General features: G+C 32.0%; 1 protein-coding gene across 1 annotated transcript in view; it reads left to right on the forward strand.

Moving 5' to 3' along the window:
* The window catches only part of LOC118183062 (inactive dipeptidyl peptidase 10-like), a 484,033-nt gene that overhangs the window by 100,318 nt on the left and 360,326 nt on the right, over positions 1-23,389 (forward strand). Inside the window, exon 2 of the mRNA XM_085819647.1 lies at positions 4,160-4,274. Within this exon, the coding sequence (XP_085675773.1) occupies positions 4,160-4,274 (115 nt within the window). The remainder of the gene's footprint in view (positions 1-4,159; positions 4,275-23,389) is intronic.

Consider the following 23,389-nt stretch of genomic DNA (forward strand, 5'->3'; position numbering starts at 1 on the left):
CGAATTCTTAAAAATCTAGCCTTTATTAAATCTGGCCTATTAGCCATTATCCTAACATTATATGCATGCCATGTAAAGGAAGAAATTACATGTTATATGCATGTAAAAAAAGAACTTCTAGGAAATCATGTAATGCTCCACCAAGTTGTCTCATTTTAATAGACATTCATTTAATAACATTACTGCATACATTTCTATATTTAATTTGCTGTTTAACGTTTATCAGCAGAGAAATACATACCGTACTTTTTGTAATTAGTGTCTGAATCAATAAAAAAAATTAACTGTAACATTTTTCAATCTGTCAAATATTAAGGAATATGTTACTTTCATTTAAGTTAATGAAAGTATAAAAACATTAAGATTAAACAGTTAAAGCAATTCAAGTAAAAATTTTAACAAAAGAAAATAGTATGTTTATAATGATACATTATGCAATCTGAAATATTAAAGCATATGTCAGTGATTACTTGAAAACCGCAAAATGTGACTATCTGATCTTACCTTTATTATAACATTGCATAATTATGTAGATTCAACAAATAGTTTAGTGAAAGAGACAGGAGTTTTGGATAGTCCATGTTTCGATTAATTTGTTGTTTAAAATGCGTAATAATAATTAATTTTTAATTAAATAAAATATGCTAAAAATTAAGTAAACTACGCATGTGGCTTGCTCCAATAAAATTTCGGTAAGTGAAAAGGAAGTACTGTAATCGCAAAAAGTTTCATGCAGCATGTTTCAACGAAAATATCCATTTTTACCGCTATCGAATGCAATTTAACGACTTTTTTGCGTGATATCTGTACGTAAGGACTGAATAAAAGACTCGTTTCCTCCAAAAAATTATGAAACTGCTTTAAAATTAATTCTGAAGAGAATTTTTCGTGGCGTCTGTACTAACGTGTGTACGTATGTGCGTACGTATCTCGCATAACTCAAAAACTAGTAGCCTCAGAACGTTGAAATTTTGTATAAAGGACTGCTATAACATGTAGATGTGCACCTCGTATTTTGGTTGCAATCGGCCGCACCAAACGTATATAAATATATCCACTCTCTTACCCGGCTCAGTGATCTCAGTTTCTTTACTCTTATATGTTTGTAAATTGTACATTTTTTGCTTTAAAAATGATTGAGTTATGTTGTTCTTATCTTCCGGTTAAGGTTTTTATGCCTTTAGTAAATCTGTATGCAGTATTGTGGTCAAGTTTTAAATAACATAGCGGACATATTTGTTTACATTCGAAACAGCAGAATTGTAGATTTGTTGCCAATCTAGAGAGACTAAGCTTCTTAACAACAAAAATAACGCCTTCATTTATTATTGCGAATTAAATCATGCTTAATCCTTTCTGGAATTTTTTCGAGGAAATAAGTGTTTAAGAGTTACTTCGTAAATTTTAATACAGATATTTTGAGTTTTTATGTATTGCTCTTTTCATTGCCTTCAAAATATACCATTTATCTCAGTTTTTCAAGGGACGTTGCTGTTTCTATTGACGGTGCTACATTCATTTCGAATTTGCTGTATTGATTTCAGAATAAGAGTGGTTCTTATTCCTGCACATTTTGCAAAATTGAGAGACTTATATCTATTATATCTAGAAATCGATGGATTAAGTTAAAATCTCCCCCGAAATAAGATAACATATTTACCTATCTTTTAATTCTTTATTAGTAAACACCATTTTATGTTTTATTTACTACGTTGTTTTTGTAATATTATTTAAGTAAACGATAAATCTGAAAAAAATGTAATCAGCGGTTCTCAACCTTTTGACTAACGCTTACCATCTAAACAAAACCTATAGTACCACCACTACAAAGTACTACTACCACCACCACTCTTGAAAAAAGCTCAGATCGCATAAATTTACGATTGTTAGAGAAAAACTCAAATCAGGATGTTGAGGTTTTAAGTTTTGAATTTAATAGTTAAAAGTGCTTTGCTTCTTTGCCTACCACCTATTTTTCTCTTGCATATCACCGGTTCAGAACCCCTGGTATAAATCAATTACTAGTGAATTTTATTTAATTAAGTAAGAGAAACGATAACTCGAATAACTGGAACTTCGGATATCTGAAGTGTTCTATGCAAACTATTTTCTTGCTGAACCGAAAAGCTCAAAAAAGATATGATCTTGAAACAGCAGATTTAAATTTTTGTTTCAACGATAATTTAGTAAATAAATTCTAAACTCAGGTATTAGGTTTCAATGTTGTTTCAGCATTCATCCTCACATACGGAATCAGCAGCAAATCAAATTTAAGAGAGCGTACAAGTTAACAAAGAATAACGGAATGCAGCCTTTTTATTTCTTTCCTTTTTTCTGAAATTTTACTTATAAAATTAATTAAATGTAATTTTTCAGGGAACGGGTAAGGAACAAGGACTTTTGAACTGAAACTGATATATCAAAACGAAATTGAAATAAAACTTGTGGTACATTAGAGTTTTTTATACCGCCTAAAAACATCAATTTTTCTCATCGAAATCGTTTCGTTGTTTTTTGAAAATTTTACCTGAAGCGGAATTGATTTTGATTTTACAAATACATTGAGGTAAATAAATACATAAACTAGTTTTTCCATTTCTGAAATTAGAGTTGCTTTACATTGCCTAAGTTATTAGGATATTTATTATACAAGGGACAAACAATGTTGCCATTCCAGTGAATTTTAATTCTTCATCCAGTCTGGTAGAATGATAAAACACAGAATTGTAGATATTCATTATTATATAAGACTAGTGACTTGTTGACTAAAGCAAAACGTTTTTAAAATTTGCTAATGATTTAATAACACTATACATTCATCTATACATGCATACGTTGTTGTAATTTATATATACGTGTGTGTTTGGGTGTAAAATTAAAAAATAATCGGTAGCTTAAAGTTATAATTTAAATTAGCAATAACCTGTAATTCCTCATTTTAATTTACGTGTCTTCCCTGTCTCTTCTAAATTATTTACAATAATTTTCCTGGACTGCGTCTTTCTGTTTCCATTATGTACACATGTACGTATTCCCTTCCTGTTATGTACGTAAAATAACAACTATTCACATTGTGAGAAAACATTTTCCTGAATTCACTCTTTTCTATGAAAATTACCCATCAGGAGGCTCAAAGGATTAATACTCGCTCTGGCTGTTATTGTGCAATATCTGACAAGCAGAGTCCTTGCTAAACATTGACATCAGTACCGTCAGGATTGAAAATCCTAGGAAATATAATACAAACGCGTACTATTCATCGATGAGTCCACCTTCTTTTCTTTCTTAAATATAGTAATTTGTGGATAATATGATTAACACAGAATCTGACTATCACAGGACCAAAGTAAAGCACAGGCGACAGTTAGGGCTTCAATACCGTGGACATCTATGGTGACTTTAATTGCTCTTGACTGTCATAGCGTTTGCAAAACCTTTGATGGTTAAAATTTTATGTCTCGAAGGACATGTCTAGTTCGTTGCATGTCCTTCGAGATGTGAAAGTTAGTTTTATGTCTTGAATCTGCTATGAAATCGCCTGATATCAACACCAGAGATGATTTGGGACATGTTGACACATAAAGTTGAAAAACGGTTATTTGTTTCTCAATTTATGAAATGGATATAGACATAATTTTACAGGAGGGGTGGTAAAGCACACTTTTAATGATTGAATAAATCTTGGACCAGCGATTTCCAAGAAGCTGCAGAATTGGCATTCAAGAGAGATTTTACGCAGTATTTGTCAAATATTGCTCTTACACATCGGCGAATATACGTTATCATAATATTCACATATCAGCACAGAGAAATACGTGAGTTTTTCGTACATTTCTTGCTTTAGCTTTTTATCTATATTGTATTTGAAGTTTCTCATGATAAATTAGGAATTTTTTGAAAGCGATTTTACGACTGTGGGGAGAAATATTTTATTAAATACCAAAACCTATAATTCCATATACTTCCCGCCAAGAATGCACATGAAAACGGAATTTTAAATAGTGAAATTTAATCTATTGTACTATGAATCTTTAGCTTCGATATGCTAATGCTGCAATTTACTTTATTCCAGAGTTTGAATCATATTTTTAGGAAAACATATAATCGTATGAATGGGCTGATTTTTCTGTCAGAATCTAATTTGTATTGTATTTTTCAGGAAGACGATGAGGTCATAGATGACAGCCATAACTGGAGAGGAATAGGAATATCACTTATTGTTATCGTAGCGATCTGTTCCGTTATAGCATTAGCTATTTTGTTGCTAACTCCACGTAAGTAATATTTCTTGAAACTTTTTTGAAATCCATATGTGTTTCTAATTCTAATCTTTTTGGTTAAATTTTAGCCAATTTTACTAGTACAAGATGAGCAGATTTTCTCGAAATCCTACAATCGGAAGTTTGCTGACACTTAAAGAAGTCTCTATATATGATAAAGCAAAATTTACGAGAATAGAGGAATGCAAATGGAGCACGCAGAAGGATATAATTAATAGAATGTATGAATCTATTGTATTACTGGCTGGAATCCGTTCGATAATCTTTTCAACATCGAATGGGAAACATTTAAAAATATTTATATCAAAGTATTATTCAGAGATGTTGAGAAGAATAATATCTAACAATAATTTTCATTATGCTATTTTATTCAAAGTAGCATATTTAATTTTCACTATATACATGTACGATTACGTGTACAATTCTACATGTATACAGATAGCTATAGATGCTGCTTTACTCTGCACTTTAGTACATTTTAAAACAAAATAGACTGATGACAGTGTACTCTAAGTTCGAATGTTATAAATATTTTGAAAAAAAAGTATGTAGTTTTATTGTAACCATCACGTTTAGTAGCAAAATAATCCCATTTAATAATACCTTCAAATATTTTTATTCCTTCAACTTATTCACGATTGAAACATATTTACAATATTTACTACTTATACTTAAAAAAGAAACAGGAAAGTTATATACGAGCGTTTGAAGAAATATCATCAGTTTCATAACAGATGAATATCAAATACTAAAAAATTAAATGAAATTTCGCAATGTGAGAAACGAAATTATATTTTAAACTATGCTGCTCCTTATTAGAGAACCTTATTTTGCCAACAACATACATTTTGCCTTCAACAATCTTAATTTCAAGAGCGTTTAATGAAAGCGTGAAATTAGTACTTAAGGGTGAGTCCATAAATTCGTGCGCTGCGCGTTAAGAGTATGCGTGGAATTCACTATGATGCATTTACTAAAGCAATACAATTTTGAACCTGTTGAAACTTGCCTGTTAACTAACATATTATTCTGTTCATCACCAACTTTCGTAAATATCGAACGCATTTTAGTACCCATAGAAGATGAATATAGATAATCAGTACAAACATGCTGTGCTACATTTTTTATTTTCGTGTGGTGAATCTGCCAGGTTTGCAGCGATAAAATTAATAGTGTACATGGTGAGCACACTTTTAGTGTAAGGACTGCCCAGAAATGGTTTAAAGCATTTAAAGTTGGAAAAAGCAGCATTGATGATGAGCCCCGTTCAGGACGTTTTCAACTGTTAGAACCAAATCAAAGGATTCATTTAGAAGTTTATAGTGAACAACTTTGCCGTCTAAACTCAGAATTGATCCAAAAACGCAGACGGTTAGTGAATATCAAGAAAGTGTTGTTTCGTCATGATAACACTAGACCGCATACGGCTCTAACAACGCTGCAAAAAATTAGTGAATTTAATTGGGAGCTTTTGCCACATCCTGCTTACTCCCCAGATATTACCCCCAGTGATTTTCACTTATTTCGTGCCTTAAAAAAGTTCTTACTGGGAAAACAATTAAATTCTAAACAGGATGTACATAGTGAACTTTCAAGTTTTTTTGCATCAAAAACAGAGTCTTTCTACAGCAATGGCATAAAAAAGCTGCTTGTAAGAGAGCGAGACATTGTTGATAATGGAGGAAAATATATAATTGATTAAAATAAATTGTGTTTTTTTTTTATAGTATTTAAAAATTTATCAAAAAATGCGCCCGAATTTATGAACTGACTTAATACCATTTTATTAAAAATCTTCAAACTCGTGTCTTTATATACACATATTTTTGAGTGCCATTTTAAAACCGATGCATACATATCGAAATAATGATGCATGTATACGCAATCGTAGTTCGTGGATTGTAAAAAATGAAACTGGTCACGTCACAGTGGAAGGTTAATAACGAGTAAAATGCTGCTGTATATGTACCAGTGATTTAATGTAAACGCAGCTGGCATACGTAACACGAATCACATTCTTCGTTATCAGAAGTTGTAAAAAAGCGTGATAGCGGTTAATAATAGTAAGAGGATAATCATTTAAAATAATGAGAAATTTGTAATTAAAAATAATGAGAAATTTTAGTATCATTTAAACAAAGCAAGTTAGGTTTTTTACTTCCTTGTACGAAGTAAAAAGGAAGTATTATAATCGCGAAAAGTTTCAAGCAGCATATTTCAACGAAAATATCCATTTTGACCGCTATCGAATGCAATTTAACGATGTTTTTGCGTGATATCTGTACGTAAGGACAGAATAAAAGACTCGTTTCCTCCAAAATAATTATAGAACTGCTTTAAAATTAATTCTGAAGAGGATTTTTCGTGGCGTCTGTACGAACGTATGTACGTACGTGCGTACGAAAGTACGTATCTCGCATAACTCAAAAACGAGTAGCCTCAGAACGTTGAAATTTTGTATATAGGACTGCTATAACATGTAGATGTGCACCTCGTATTTTGGTTGCAATCGGCCGCACCAAACGTATATATATATATCCACTGTTACTCGGCAGAGTGATCTCAATTTCTTTACTCTTATATGTTTGTAAATTGTACATTTGTGGCTTTAAAAATGATTGAATTATGTTGTTCTTATCTTCCGGTTAAGGGTTTTTCGCCTTTCGTAATTCTGGAAGCAATATTTGTACAATTATCAACAATTTAAAAGCTGTTTAAGTGCGGTTAAGTTTTAAATAGCATGGCGGACATATTTCTTTACATTTGAAACAGCAGAATCGTAGATATGTTGCCAATCTAGAGAGACTTCGCAACAACAAAAATAACGCCTTCATTTATTATTGCGAATTAAATCATGCTTAATCCTTTCTGGAATTTTTTCGAGAAAATAAGTGTTTAAGATTTACTTAATTTTTAATAATTAGTAATTTAATTTTTAATAATTAGTAATTTTTAATACAGATATTTTGAGCTTTTATGTATTTTTGTCTTGTCGCGAAGTGAAAACTGAATTAATTGAATGAGAAATACTCAATCGTCTGTGAAAAACTGCTTTTTTTTTTTTTTTGTTTGTTTGTTTGCTTAATTTCTTTTTTACATCGTTCTAGCTTTATTATAGTATTTGAAAAGAACATGTGGCAACGATTAGATAATTCTTTAAATGATATACGTTTTGTGCATTCTGAGTTATAATATGAATGAAATATAATACTGTTAAGTGAACCTAGTGCCAGAGTGTCGCTATGTTAAACAAATAGAGTGAATTTTAAAGAATGCCTTTATTCTATTGTGGTTTATGCGCTGTCGGCGAAGTAGATTTAATTAAATCCAATAAGTTTAAAAGAAATGCAAGAAACAAATGCGTATAATTTAATATTCCGTACAAGGATGTCATGTGGTGTACACATCAGATTTTTTTAATTGTGAAAACACAGCTCTGATGCAAATTATCACATTCTTCTGTCCAACGCGTTTATGCAACAACATAAATTTAACTGCAACACAGCGCTTGCAGGATCATTCTGTTTTATGGTTTATATGGATTTTAAATACATTTATTAAACGAAGGAATGATAAATCATGGTATCTATGCTATTTACGAAAGCAATTATTGCAATAAACTGCTGCAAACAGAAAAGAAAAGCTTTATATTCTCAACATTCTGGTTTAATCATAATTCATTCTACTAGCACGTTTTATATATATATATTCATGTTATAGGATAGTCTAAATTGATTTGCTTCTACTAGAGAGGATGCTTAAATTTTGCAGCCAGTTGCAATGTCTGCATTCCTTAACCTCGTCTGGTATATCCCTAAACTCTAAACATGCCGCTGTACGACTTGCATAAATTCATTTATAGATTCATTGAGAAATGGGCTGGGCCTGGCTGCCTATCGATTTAGAATGAAAACCTTTCTAAGCTCTGTTTTAGTTTTATGTTATTTAAGCTCTGTTTATTTTTATATTATAGTTCGCAAAAAAAGTGATAACTAAAGCTGTATTGCAGTTAAATTTACGTTGTTGCATAAAAGAGTAGGACAAAAGAATGTGATAAGTTACATCAGAGCAGTGTTTTCACAACTAAAAAAAAAAAAAAAAAAAAACCAATAAGTTGCCCACTGAATGAAATGTCGATGTAAAAACATTTCGGTAATCAGAAATTCCTCAGTCAGTTCCTCAGATATAGACCATAAATAAAAACACAGTTGATTTTGTAAGGATAATTTGAATGCATGCATAGTATACCGAGAGACATCTGAAAGAAAGAGAAATTGAATATTTTGTAAATATTACACGTGAAATATTTTCATGATAGCGTGATGAATTTTTAACATTTTCCTCTCATGGTATTGCAAACCAGTAGCGGAGCGGTAAAATCGCTGATTACTGGTAGTTCGACCGGGGTTCGATTCCAAGAGAACGTGCTGACTATATGTGCGTTTTCGTGGCTTTCTCCCGTGTGTAACATGTATGCGAACCATCTTCTCCTAGTCCTCTTCGAAGGCACCCCTTTCTTTAGGTAGATAGTCCTAGGGTGCCATATCAAATAAACTAAACAAAACCCATGATATTTTAATTTATTTTCTCAATTTTCTTACTTTTGTCCCTTCTCTTGTGGCTTAGTGGCTTAATGGCAGTGAATGAAATCCTAAATTTCTTAGTGAAATTTTCTTCGAATTGTCGGAATTAGATTTGTACATCTTTTTCACCTCGTTTTCGACGATAAAAAGACCTATCTTTGTGGTAGTAATTTGCACTTGTTTCATGAAGGTCAAGAGGTATTTTCATATATCTTCTGTTAAATAGCATTTAGTCAGGACACTACGGCAATTTATGTGCTGATGCTTCGGCGAAAGCTTAGGCGCATGCTTCGGCGAAAGCTCGTAAACATTCTGTTATTTTTAGCTTTCTGAAGCTAAAAGTAACAGAATGTTTTAGTGTTTTGTTTATTGTTGCTACGGATGCATTTGAAGATTTGCAATTGATTTATGCGTCGGGAGAATTTCTAATATTTATTAGAAATTTTACGTTAGAAGCGTTAGAAACGTGCAGCTTGTTTTTTGGGCATTCATTTGGAATCTTCTTTTCATGTAAATATAACGATTGATGTTTTTTTTTCTCCCTTTGTCGTTACGAATGTCGCTTATTGTGCGCTTAGGAATTTTAATATAATGCCTTTACAACATATCTGTTTTGCCGAATAAAAGAAGTATTTTTCTTTGGAAAATTCAAAAACATGTTTTTCGAGATACAGCTTATTTACATTTGGTTATTTTGAAAGAAGAATAAATTCTAAGGTCCCAGATTTTATTTTTTATGTCAAAATGTACGTTGTCGGTAGTATTTCCTATTCCACAATACAGTAAGTAATACTTCGAAGTTACGTGATATGTAACACATAAAACGCATATATTGGGAGTATAACGTTATGTATGAATTAGAGGTTTAATTTCGTGTATGAATCAGAAGTATAATTTTGTGTATGAATCGAGGGTAGAAAATTTTGTTTTATATGAATTTTGGTTCAGTAAGAACAAAATAAAAACAAACATTTAGAAAAAACACTGGTGCAATAAAAAAACAGTTTTCATTCATATTAATTCAAAATAGTTTTAAAATAAATGTGTTATGCAAAAGAGAAGTATTTCGATATCAATGGCTTCATAAAATTTAACTTACTCGATGACTCAAACACTATTCTTCATCACATAGAATGTTTTCATAGCAAACTCATATTCCTTGCCTTGTCCCTAGAATGCGATCTTCGTTAATATCTGTAATTCTCCAAAATTTGTGACTCTTTTCAGACTAGCGGAGATTTTCAGCCAAACTTGCATTTCTACATACTTCCCTAGCGAATCTGTCTCTCAGGTATCAACTTCTTCAGCAGCGGGATTTGTTCAAACATTTTTATAAACTCATTGACTGCCAACTCTTTTCAGTTCAATTCCTGCAGCTCGCTTTTATTATGACTATCAACTTTCAGATAAAATTGCCGAATCAAACCAGCAATTTTCTTTTATTATTTGAATAATTTGACTCATTTGGTTTCATCTCTGTTTTCAGAAGGAATGAAAAAATAAATAACAGTGTTGGATCTGTGTTATAGTGGATATTACAGTACTGACATTTTTAATAGATAATAGAAATAATTGTAATCGCTAAAAAGTCGTATCGTGTATTATATCACAAATCGATTTTTATTAAAGCCCATATTACTTTAGAAATACTAAAGACACTTTCCACTTCTTTGCGTAATTTGCATAAATCATGTGGTGCACGGCTTCCCTTTTCGATAAGCTACTTTAATCCTGGAACACATTTAACGCAGAGTCTTAATTTAGTTACTGTTAATGAGGCCTCAGCTATGCCATTATTGGTAGGATATTACGAAGCGATAAGATAGCAGATAAATTTACTTAAATCGTGCTACATTTCCAAGAGCTGGTAGTTGAACTAAGTTATCATATTAAATATTAAACCATTGTTCAAAATTTCATAGGGAATAAGATATCCGAAAAAGTGAAAATTAATAAATGGCTTTATGACTTAATTTTGAATATAAATAAACTACAAACTTTCAAGGTATTTGTAAAGCTTTACTTATTTTAAGGGAACAAATATTGGGGAAAAGAAAAGCAGAGAGAGAATTCAAGCTTTGAATTTTAGACCGCTTTTGGAGAGTATAATATAGATTTTTCGTTCTTTCCATCTTTCGTTTTTATAATGACAATTTTTTATTGCTTTAGTTTGGCACTTTTCTGTTTAATTACTAAGAGCAGAAGCTTAAAGAAAGCTTATTTTAAAAACAAATGTGCATTAAAAATTCATCTGAGAGGGTTATTTTTAAAGAAGAAATTTGTAAATATAAGTATTACGTTGAATGTTTTATCACTCATTTCCACGATATTAAACCTATATGCTTATCGAGCCTCTATATTTATCTCTGAGGAATACAATACGTCTTTTTTCTAAAACTTGCATTTATTTATGCAAATATAAAAGAAATGCTTCTTTCAGTTTCTCAGCTAGCAATTTTTTGGCTGTTTTAAGTGACATGTACCAGGATCAATTCACTATATATTAAAGAATATTTTTTTCTTTGAAGTAACAAACGATTTTTTGCAAAGCGAATATCAAAGAAATAAAAGAAAGCGTTAACAAACGAAATCCGGGAAATATTAATTCACTTTAATATGCTTTTTATTATATTATGTATGATATATTATAAAATTTCTTCAGGCGAATTTGTTACTTAAAATGTTTTATTGTCTTATTTGCTATGTAAAATGAATATTATCTAAGTTTAACTAACTGCATTTTGAAATATGACGTAGTTACGAAACATAAAAAAATTTTCATATCTATATATGAAAATTTTTTTTAATGTAAAATGTAGTCAATTTACCTCTGATCTCTTCCTTATATTTTTGTATTTTCAAAATTATATTTAAAGAACTAAAATTTATCAAGTGAACTCTTTTAATAAATTTATAGTCTAATACTACGTTTAAGAATTTTTTTTTTGTGTGTGTATGTGAGTCTCATTAAGTCTGAGTTACTCAGACTCTAAATGTCTGAATCATTTTTCAGATTGTTGCCACCAAATATTATATATAAATATAAAATTATCGTCCTATATTATGTTTCAAGAAACCAAATAATGAAGAATCTGCATTTATGTATACACATTCCTGTCACTGGGAACAAACGACGGTACCTACAGCCATTACGTTGTCCTCCACCCAAGCATGTGCAATAAGAACCCTAAGTAGTGACGTTCGCCCAAATACTTTTGAAACGTGTATGTGTCTGTAAATGAAAAAAAAATTGCCCCTTTCGGCGTAATATAAAATTTGAAAACTGTCAGCGTTTTTGTTTCCTAGATTTGCGAATTCTTGGTTTGAATGTTGCCTAAAAAGACTCTGATCTTTGCCATACGGCTTTAGCAGCTATGATAATAATAGCAATTTTAGTTGATTTGAAAACCTCATTATTTAATTATAAAGGGTTAGTATAATTTTAAAACAAAAGATTTGGTCTTTCTAAGTGTTATTTGTTTAACCCAAAACTCATACCGTTATCAATTATGATTAAAGATGAAATTAAAAACACTGATGGTAGCATTTGTTCCTCTTCTCATAATTTATGAAGCGGAAATTATTATCTTACTAATAACTATAGATACCACCCTAAGCTAGTTGCTATCATTTAAATTCATATTCCTGTTAAGATAAAGAAAATCGTGTTCATTTAATGATACTTTTCTCCTGAATTTCTTCAGCAGGATGCAAATAGCATCCTTTAGATTCTCTATCTGGGGTTTTAAACGCTGGCATTTTGTGAGTAAATGTAATAAACGATGAATGATAATAATGTAACATACATACTGCAATTAGTATAATAGCCACCCCTGTATGGCAATAATAAACTTAGCTTAGCTTTATTAGCAATTATAAGAGCACTAACAGCGAGCGTTTTCTCTCAAGCGTTAAAATGCTAAATTAGTTTGGTACAGAGCAAATTAAGGGAACTATGAGCATTTGAGAGGCAATGTGCAATTATCTTAATTCAGTTAAATGCTTATTATAATCCCTTCAAGGAATTATGATAACTAATTTTTCCACTTAATTACCAAGCTCTCACTTCAACATTTTATAATGTAGATGATTATTAACTGGGAAACATTAACACGAATTTGATAATTATTATGGTTAATTTGTTTATACGTGACATTTTATGATTTTGCACATCACCTTTTTTACTTCTTTATTTTATTTAGCTAGTTTTATACGGTTTATGTTACATTTATTTACTACATATTTCATTTAATTTTGAATTTTTAAAGGATTGAGAAATCAGTCTTAAATTTATGCTTTTATTTTGATTACTAAAATAAAAGCAATCATTGTAAATTTTTAAAGTTTTGCACTCGTAATAAATTTAATAGTAAACTTTTAAAGTTTTCCACTCACAGTTATAATTTAATAGTTCAAAAAAATTAAATAAAGAGTAATTAAAACATAAATTAATGTCTTGAATAATATTTATTCATAAAAAGTTTCTTAACATCGTATCAAATAAAATGTAATTTTTGTTCTCAAGATGTACAGAGAACAATCAAATAAACTTCCCCTTTTCAAGCTCCAGAAACCGTTCAGTTATTTTGCTTGTGATTACGCTTGAAAGACACAAAAGTTTGGAAATGCATATTTGATAAAATAATATTCATGACATATTGATGTGTTTCATAGATTCGATTAAACTCAGAAAAATACTTGTTGTATATGAAGTAATACGGAATGAATATTTCGCTGCCACATTTAACTTTTCGAATGCCTTGTGGAGACGTTATCCAAATAATACGCTGGCTGAGTTTAAGAGGATAACTAAAGGAATTTAATTCTTTATTTCTTTGCATGATTAAGTGCGTCTTTCTTCCGGCGAAGAAATGTTTTCATCGATGTCCTCAAGATGGTGCCGTCTGCTGACAAATACAGGTCGATGGTATCACAAATCAAGATCCAATGGAAGATATTATATTCCATCGAATAAAATAGTTATCCAGGGTTCGAAAATTTTCCAAATACTTGGACGCATGAGAAATCTGTCAGACGATTTCTGGCAAGTGGGGTGTGCGTGAGTGAGGGACAGAGGAGTAAATGGTACGTATACGTCAGCAAAGAATGGAAGAGCCCACTTTAGTTGAAGAGAAAGGTTCAGAAAGAGGAGAAGGGAACGAACAATGTGCCGTATAAATCAATAAAATCTATCTTTTGGCGCTATTTGGAACTTTTATATTTGGATGGGTGCAATACTTGACATACTTTCTCGAAGCTCTGAATTATTTAAGTCTGGAGAAATAGTTTTGAGAAAGTGGGAGATTGGTTGAAATAATGGAGGCAGGCAGCATCCTTGATGTCAAAGATGGATTTTGAATTTTTCTGAAATGGATTGCTGTGTTGGTCTTTTATCGATATTTAATGAATCTTGTCTCCTGCTGGAATTAAAAATTTACTTCCGAGTTCTGCATTTACCCCGAATTCTTCCCATTCTTGCATTAAAACAAATAAGTGTCTTGGGACTTTCGGAAAAACAACAGAAGATAGTATAGATCTTTCAAAAACGTTTCCAGGAATAATGAGAATTTTCACTTTAACAGTACGCAGCTTAGGGAATAACAATTCACTTGAGTGGGTCCTGCCAATATCTTTTGCGAAAACAATTTAATTTAGAAACAAACGGAGGAAACGAAGCTTGTATTGAACAAAGAATTAAGAAACCTTAAAAAGGTTAGGATATTTTATTAAATCGTTTTCCTCCACTAATAATATTAACACATTAGATACTGCAATTAGGAGTTTCTGCTTGATATGAATGTGGTAAGTAGTCCAATGACTTCAACAGACTTTCTCCCTCCTTCTAGCATGCCTTAGTGGTGTAACGGTTAGCACACTCGGTGTGTGTTCGAGAGGTCCAGGTTCGAGTCCCGGCGAGGGCATTACTCATTATTTACATCCCCTGCTTTCAAAATAACCTAATGACTCTACAAGCGAATTTTTGCTATGTGTGGAATAGCTACAAAGTCATGGAAAGGTTTTAATAAAATTTTACCTAAACCAAAATTGGAATATAAATCTACTTTCTTGAGTTAACAATATCATCATACACCACAGCTCGTGGTGTGGCAACCAAACAGAAACTATGAAATTAAAGTTAAACATGGAACAGTAGTCAAAGACTACACAATTAAATTTTGTTTGATATGAATGTAGTAAGTAGTCCAATGACTTCAACAGACTTTCTCCCTCCTTCCAGCATGCCTTGGTGGTGTAACGGTTAGCACACTCGGCGTGTGTTCGAGAGGTCCAGGTTCGAGTCCCGGCGAGGGTATTACTCATTATTTACATCCCCTGCTTTCAAAATAACCTAATGACTCTACAAGCGAATTTTTGCTATGTGTGGAATAGCTACAAAGTCATGGAAAGGTTTTAATAACATTTTACCTAAACCGAAATTGGAATATAAATCTACTTTCTTGAGTTAACAATATCACCCACAGCTCGTGGTGTGGCAACCAAACAGAAACTAGTTAAACGTGGAACAGTAGTCAAAGACTACACAATTAAATTTTGTTTGATATGAATGTAGTAAGTAGTCCAATGACTTCAACAGACTTTCTCCCTCCTTCCAGCATGCCTTGGTGGTGTAACGGTTAGCACACTCGGCGTGTGTTCGAGAGGTCCAGGTTCGAGTCCCGGCGAGGGTATTACTCATTATTTACATCCCCTGCTTTCAAAATAACCTAATGACTCTACAAGCGAATTTTTGCTATGTGTGGAATAGCTACAAAGTCATGGAAAGGTTTTAATAACATTTTACCTAAACCGAAATTGGAATATAAATCTACTTTCTTGAGTTAACAATATCACCCACAGCTCGTGGTGTGGCAACCAAACAGAAACTAGTTAAACGTGGAACAGTAGTCAAAGACTACACAATTAACTTTTGTATGATATGAATGTGGTAAGTAGTCCAATGACTTCAACAGGCTTTCTCCCTCCTTCCAGCATGCCTTGGTGGTGTAACGGTTAGCACACTCGGCGTGTGTTCGAGAGGTCCAGGTTCGTGTCCCGGCGAGGGTATTGCTCATTATTCACATCCCCTGCTTTCAAAATAACCTAATGACTCTACAAGCGAATTTTTGCTATGTGTGGAATAGCTACAAAGTCATGGAAAGGTTTTAATAACATTTTACCTAAACCGAAATTGGAATATAAATCTACTTTCTTGAGTTAACAATATCACCCACAGCTCGTCGTGTGGCAACCAAACAGAAACAGTCAAATTCAAGTTAAACGGGGAACAGTAGTCAACGACTACACAATTAAATTTTGCTTTAAGTTGGTTCAGTAATTCTAAACGTAGCATCAAATTCAATATAACGCAAAGTCGAATAATTATAACTATCATACCTGGTGTGAAGTAAAAGCAGCGGCCAGAAACACGCTCTATTTTAAATCCCAAACACTTGTGTTTAAATTTTAGCTACCTCATTTGCATTCTGATCAGAAAATGGGAAGGAGAAGTTATAGTAAAAATCCAAATCATGATAATTGGTTAATTTAAATAATATCTGTACAAAATTATGAATTACAGTGATGAGACATGTACATATTCACCACATGTGGTACAAGGTTGTAGGGTTTATATTTATTTTAACTAACATTTACTTTAAGTTTAAGCTATCTTTCCTGTCAAACCTTTACTTTCCCCCTATGTAAATCGTACGCGCAGAGTATTCAAATTTCAGCAGAAGTAATTGAGTTTAAATAGAAGAGAAGCGAGTTTGTAAGAGTGCTTCTTGAATCACGAGCGTGAAGGTTGCTTGGTAGAAAGTTTAAGAACCGCGCGTTTCGGCCTGTGTGCCTATTTCGACAGTTTGTTGAATCTTTCAAATTCTTAATCAGAAAGTTTGCTGAATCTCAGCTGTATCTTAGAACGCGGTTAAGATAGTTACGATTATAGAGCCTCGTAGATAGTGACTTCGTTAGTTATTCATCCTGTGATTTATTTTTAGTTGTATTTTTTATTTTTGTTTAACCGCCGGGTCGGCGTAGTTTGTGAGCGTCAAGTGAACGCAACTGTGATTTCTAAAGTGAAATAAAAAGGGAGTTAAACCCTTCTTAAGAGTCTGTGTAATTTCCAGTTCATAGCAGTCACTACTACTATTGCTGACAAGTTGGGGCCTCCCAACATCATAAGGGAATCATTAAAAATATCCATTAAATTTATGAGGACATAAAGTATGTAAAAAAACGTTTACCGGCTATATATAATACAGCAATGGAGCTTGCAAATATATTTGAAAAGTTCATAAGAAGCCTTGCTTCAGATCTAAAATTGCATTGTTTCTGAAAAAAAAACAAAAAAACAAAAAACAAAAAAAAAAACAGTGAATTACTGAAGGCGTTAACTTATTAATTGGTAAAAATATAGTACTATCTTATTAATTAGAAAGGGCAAAATGTACGTTGTAAAACAGTCTTGAATTGGATAACTACTTCGAACAGGTAATTACTTGATTCATGTCTGTGTTACGGTAATTTTTGAATTCACTTTAAGGTAAATTTTAAAGGTAAAAGCAATAGGTATATGTACCATTTTCTGTTTATAGATTTGTATTTTTTATGTGTATTTATTTCTGAAATAAAATCGAAAGAATTTGGCCTAGGATAAGAATGAGTGGTTAGAATTAGAACTGAATCTGTGTGGAAATAATTCAGAACAAAAGTGGAAATAATTTGGAATAATTCGGAATTTATCCAATACCTCTTATCACCAAAGCTGTGTATCAGATTACGAAAGCAAGCAATATTTCAGGTCGCTTTCTTATTTTGTCTTGTGGTCTTATTTGCCTTATGTTGCTCGTATTTTTTTTTGAGAGGAAGCATTTTTGAGTTCTCTATACTTTCCATCTACATATCATAGCAGCCTTCAAATTAATTTGTATGCAATAAAATACGTACTTATGATCAAATTTGTGTACTAGTGGATAATAAGTATATTTTGAATGAAACCGCTAAAAATTCGGTAAAGTAAGTAAATTACTTACTTGTATTGTTCAGTTAACATTGACACAAAATAAACAAACTCATTAAAAATTACTAGCCATTTTCAAAATATATGCAAAAGTAAACTCCTCCTCTAAAGCTTATACAATTTATTTTTTAAATAAACAAGTCACCCTGAGCGATTTCTAGGACATATAAGTTGAGGAGAATAATTTTTACCTCCCGCTTGCATTAATGTTTCGTAATTACGCAAATGAGCTTAATTATGTAATTTCATCTTCGTTCATTCTCTATTCAGAGCACCTTTCTTACACACACGTGTGCTATATCAGTTTCAGCTATTTATGAGAGAACAAGTTGAAAGTCAGGAAAAATACGATTGTTCTTAGATGTTTAGAAAGCCGTTGAATAAACCTTAAAACTTTCATTTCATTTGAATTTACTTGAATAATAGTCATTTCATACCTCAGCAACATAATACTCTGTCAGCCACAAAGATATTCCTATATTTACATGCAGTTTAATATACGAATTAAAACATTTTAAAGGTAGTAACATAGTATTCATAAATCTTCACATGGACATAAAGATATCTACATAGTGACCGAATTTCCTTTCGTTCAAAAACAACACTTTTTTGATAAACATACTTAAAATTTCTGGAAAAGAGGTTAGGATGACTTTGAAAAGCTCGCGAGAGATATCTGCCTAAAAAGAAAAAAGCCGTCGTGGAAGACTTTTTAACGGAAACTCATTCGTGTTCACTTCATACGTATGGGAAAGCACGAAAACTAATCATGCAGCCAATTCGTTCGCCTAGGTTTGCCTGACCGAATTACCAGCATTCAACGTCCTTAAACGCTTCGCCACCGGTGAAAGCGTAAGGAAATATGAAGATATATTGACAATGCAAATTAAGGGATTTAAAGACATTTAACTTCACATATACAGTCCACTAAACCTGAACATGTGATATTATAATAGTTAGAGAATATTTATAGTAAACGTTCAATGAATTTAAAATAAAGGACCGGTTAATTGTATAGGTACAGGTAACAAGTAAAAGTATGGGGACACCAGCGATGTACCATAGGTCAACTGGTAATGCCTTCCCACGCTAACTCATTAAAAGAAAGGCGGGGGAAATTGCAAGTTTTATAAGAATTTACATAGACTGAAGCTTTCCAAATGGTCTATATTTTGTCTAATATAGTACATATGTGTAGTCCCACTGTATGCCCTGTATCCATTATTTATTGAAATTAATGATGTAGAACATAAGTAGATTACAAAATAGTCTAAATACAGTTTGAAATTCACAAATTAAATTGAACATCTGATTTAGTGCAACAAAAATAGGAGATAAACATAATTAGTAAACAGATGAACATTATGAGATAAGTATAATTAGTACTGGCAACATAATGCTATAATGAATTGTAATAATAATGCTGAAGAGGTGGGTGTTCATGGGTTATTTCAAATATAAAGGTTTATCGCAGTTCGCAGTTTATGAAGTTCACGAGTGGAGTCATTTTGTCCATAATCACAGCATGTAAAAGTTTACTAAATTTTTGCCAATATGTGGACTTGCACTTGACAGAGATCTAGGCCGTAGGAAGAGAATCATTGCATAATTTTTTGAAACTTAGGGTACTGATGTTTATCTTTAATTAGAAACCTTTGGAATGCCAGGAGATTAGTTCGTGGGGATTTTATGTGAATATTCTCAGTTAAGGGTCATGAGAAAGGGTAATGATCAGGAGTTCCCTGTTCCCCACATATGCAGATATCAGAGTTCGTCATATTTCTTGCGTAGAATTATGTGGGGAAGGGTCCGTGTTCTATTATAAAGTAATTTAATGAAGGATTCGTGTATACAGAGATACTAAGCTTACTTAGGGGATCAAGTTATATGTGCCTCTTATCTGTGGAGCATTGTTCCACACTCTTGCCAAGATTTTGAAGCAAGTTGTTTTAGTTGGCACTTGGCCGCGGAACATGTTAATTGTATCTAAATAACTGATGATATGATAAGAAATCTTCACAAACCTATAAATCTCTAAATACTCTACAGCGAAAAGAAGCGCATTTCGTGTACTTGAATAAAAATTATTTTAAGCAAAATTTCTTTACACTGGCATTTCTTTTTCATTTTAGCACTCTAGCAGTAAAAATTCTATTCTACTAGAAAGAACTTCTAAAGATTAAAACTTTCATCAAGACTTGAAATAACGACATTCTTTCTACCCGAAGTGAGCTTTACCGCTGGCTACAGAAGATAATAACAAGTTTAGCAAAAGTGATTCTTGCAGATAAAAATTTTCTTACAAGCAATTTATCCGTGGAGAGGCAATTTTAATCTAGGACATTATCCGGATGAAGAAAGTGCATATACCAATTTATTCTTTGATATATATCTTATAAATTTAAAAGTCTATTTATTTGCAAGACCATAAATAGCATATCACTAAATTAATATGCTATTGCAATGTAAGAGTATTATACATTATCTTACTTATATTTTATTTACCAAATTCCGTGTCTTTGCATTACTTTTGTTTGCTTTCTTTATCTTTTAACTTTTAAAAGAAATTCTAGTACTTGACTGAAAATTATAATGAAAAAAAAAAAAAAAAAAAAAAAAAAAAAAGAGCTCTAAAAATTCTAAAAGTCTTCATATTTTATATTACGTCCAAAGGGCCATTTTATTAACTGTCTGTTACCTTGTCTTATTACCTTTTATCTGTTACCTTTACTTATTAAATATCATGGTCTTTGCAGTTAAAACATAAAATTCAATTCAACAGAAATATCGCAAAATTATTTTTAAATGAGTACATTTTTAGAATTTCCGATACAGAGTCTCGAGCCCGGGAGATATCTTTTCCCGTTAGTGTTGCCACTGCTCGCTTTGAAGTCGTTAAGTTTTTTAATAAAAAACAAAATATTAAATCAGTATAAAAACAAGTTTCAGATTTTAAATTAAGGCTTCCAAATGCCCATATTCGGTGGAAGATTACGTTATTCAGAATTTGATAGTTCTAGCTACCGTTGTTTTATCACAATGCCAGAAACATACATAAATTTATGCAGATTCTTAATTATTTAATTTCTTTAAATACAGCAAAGGGCGATAATATTTGGTGGCAACAATTTGAAAAATGTTTCGATATTTATAATGATGTAACGCAAAATGCAAAAAAGAAAATTAATAGCCCTCCTGCGCTAACGCCCTTTGGGCTAAAAATCTAACTTTAAATGTATTTGAAGACAATTTGGATTGCAATCTTCAGAGGTAAATGTTAAACATAAATGAGAAATATATCTGCGATTACATATAAGACTAATTTCATGTTTTCATTTTAAGATAGTAGATGTAACATGGCAGATAACGATGTTAGACTCTTGTTTCTAAAACGAGAAACTGTATTTGATTATTTGTTAAAAGTAAATTTCTTTTGGCAATTAAAGTAATCTAACTGTAAGAAGAAACATCTAAACCTTTTAAGTATACATTATGGACATCTTTAAGTCTTTTGTCTTCGATACAGCTGTAATCAGCGAAAATACAGCTTTTCCTTCAGGACAAATACATTCTTCTTTACTGCCTTTGTCACAGTTTATTGAATCATTCCCTCTAGGATGTCCCAAAATCAAATTACCGATTAGGAGGATTACAAGACACGAACTCCCCAATGTCGCCAGAAGTGGAAGTAAACAAAGAAAACAAACAAGACTATAAGGAGAAAATCTATGTAGTTTTGATTTCGGTAGTGGCAAACAAAATGGAAGAGTGCATTATTCTTAGGGCCATTCATATCACAGCGGGTTAAGTCCAATTGGATTAGCGCTTGGCTCATAAAACTTTTTTTTTCCTAGAGACGGGCTGATACGAGACAGCAGTTGAATGTATTGTAATTTCCAATGGCTTTTATTTGCTGCCATTTAAGTGCTTGCTGACGAATCAGAAACAGAATGTTATAGGACAATAAAGGATAACAGTAAATGTTATATAATGCTAACTGTAAATATTTCCGCCTTGTTTCGGTACACATAAAATTTAGCTTTCAGTTTTACATTCAGTTATATTATATTTAAATCTGCTCGAAACTTCGTAGATACGTTAGGTTACCCGGAAAAGGAAATGAGAAAGATCAATTGTGCCTTTGCTGGGATGATTTTGAACCATTTAGTTTCCAAACGCTCACTGGATTTATTAAGAACCCACATAAGAAGAGCAAGCAAGGGAAATGTCGTAATTCGATTTTCTCTATGGTAATTGTTTCAGAAAATGATACAGGAAAGAAATATCCATCCGAATTCATCGCTGGAAGATATTAATTTTTATAGTCATGACGCATGGATTATCAAATAGCATTCCATAAGGATGGAATATGTCCAACTATTTACTCCGCCGAATTATTCTGCATAGTCAAAAGCAGGTTATTTACCTGCCTCTTTTCTCTACGTGAAGAGGATCACTATAGTGCATCAGAATGTGTTTCTAGCTTCCTCCTCGACTCATGTAAAGTCTATGGACTGTGTCAAGGTGTTCAAACAGCGAATTTCATTTTGATGATTACAAAAACGTTAATGACATTCATTTGAAAATGCATAAGAATGCTTTCACGACAAGGGGGGAGAAGACTTACTTCTGAAAACTCTACGCAAGACCGGGTAGAAAAAAGTGTTGAGAGCGACATGTTAATTTTTGAAGGTAGATTTCCGGAATATATTTTTCTCGTGCGAAAATTTGCTAGGTTGTGCATATTGCTACCAAACTTTGAACGTTTCAAAATTAGGCAAAAAGAGGTCGATATATGTTTAATTATTTAGAAGCAAAAACAAAAAGACAAAAATATGTTTGCTCCTTAAGAAAAGCAATTTGTGCTTGATCGTACGGATCGACAGTGTTTTATTAAAATCTATGTCCATCTAAGGTTTTTTGGAGGAGGATTAGTTTGAAATTTTGAATTGAAGTATTTGCTTTGCAGCTAAAAATTTAAATCGCTAGATTTCGTGGGTCACTTTATGTGACCCACGTAATTTTTACCTAAATTTTTTGTATGTATATGCAGTGCGTCCGCTGGAACAAAATGCAATTTGTTCCAGCGGACGCACTGCATGTACATACAAAAAATTTAGGTAAAAATTTAAAACATAATACATTATTACTGCAGTTTTTATATTTATTAATAAATGAGCAATAGGACAGTTCAACATTTATATCTATACAAAAATAATTATAACAATAATGATCAATTAAAGAAATCTGAAAGCTTTGAGATTTCATATTATGCCCAAAGGGGCCTTTTTTAACGTTTTGTGTGTTACCTTTATTTATTAAATATCATGTTCTTCGCATTTAAACCATACAACTATAAGAGCATATCTTTAGAATTTCCGATAGACAGCCTCGCGCGCTGGATATAAACATATTCTTTTCCCGTACAGAGTTGCCATTGCTCGCTTTCAAATCGTTGGGTTTGTTAATCAAAAATTCGTTAACGTTTCACAAAATGTGAAATC

This window comes from Stegodyphus dumicola, chromosome 6, assembly GCF_044657685.1.
Source record: "Stegodyphus dumicola isolate Sdum_Otavi_A_Nest chromosome 6, ASM4465768v1".
NCBI classification, from domain to species: Eukaryota; Metazoa; Arthropoda; class Arachnida; order Araneae; family Eresidae; genus Stegodyphus; species Stegodyphus dumicola.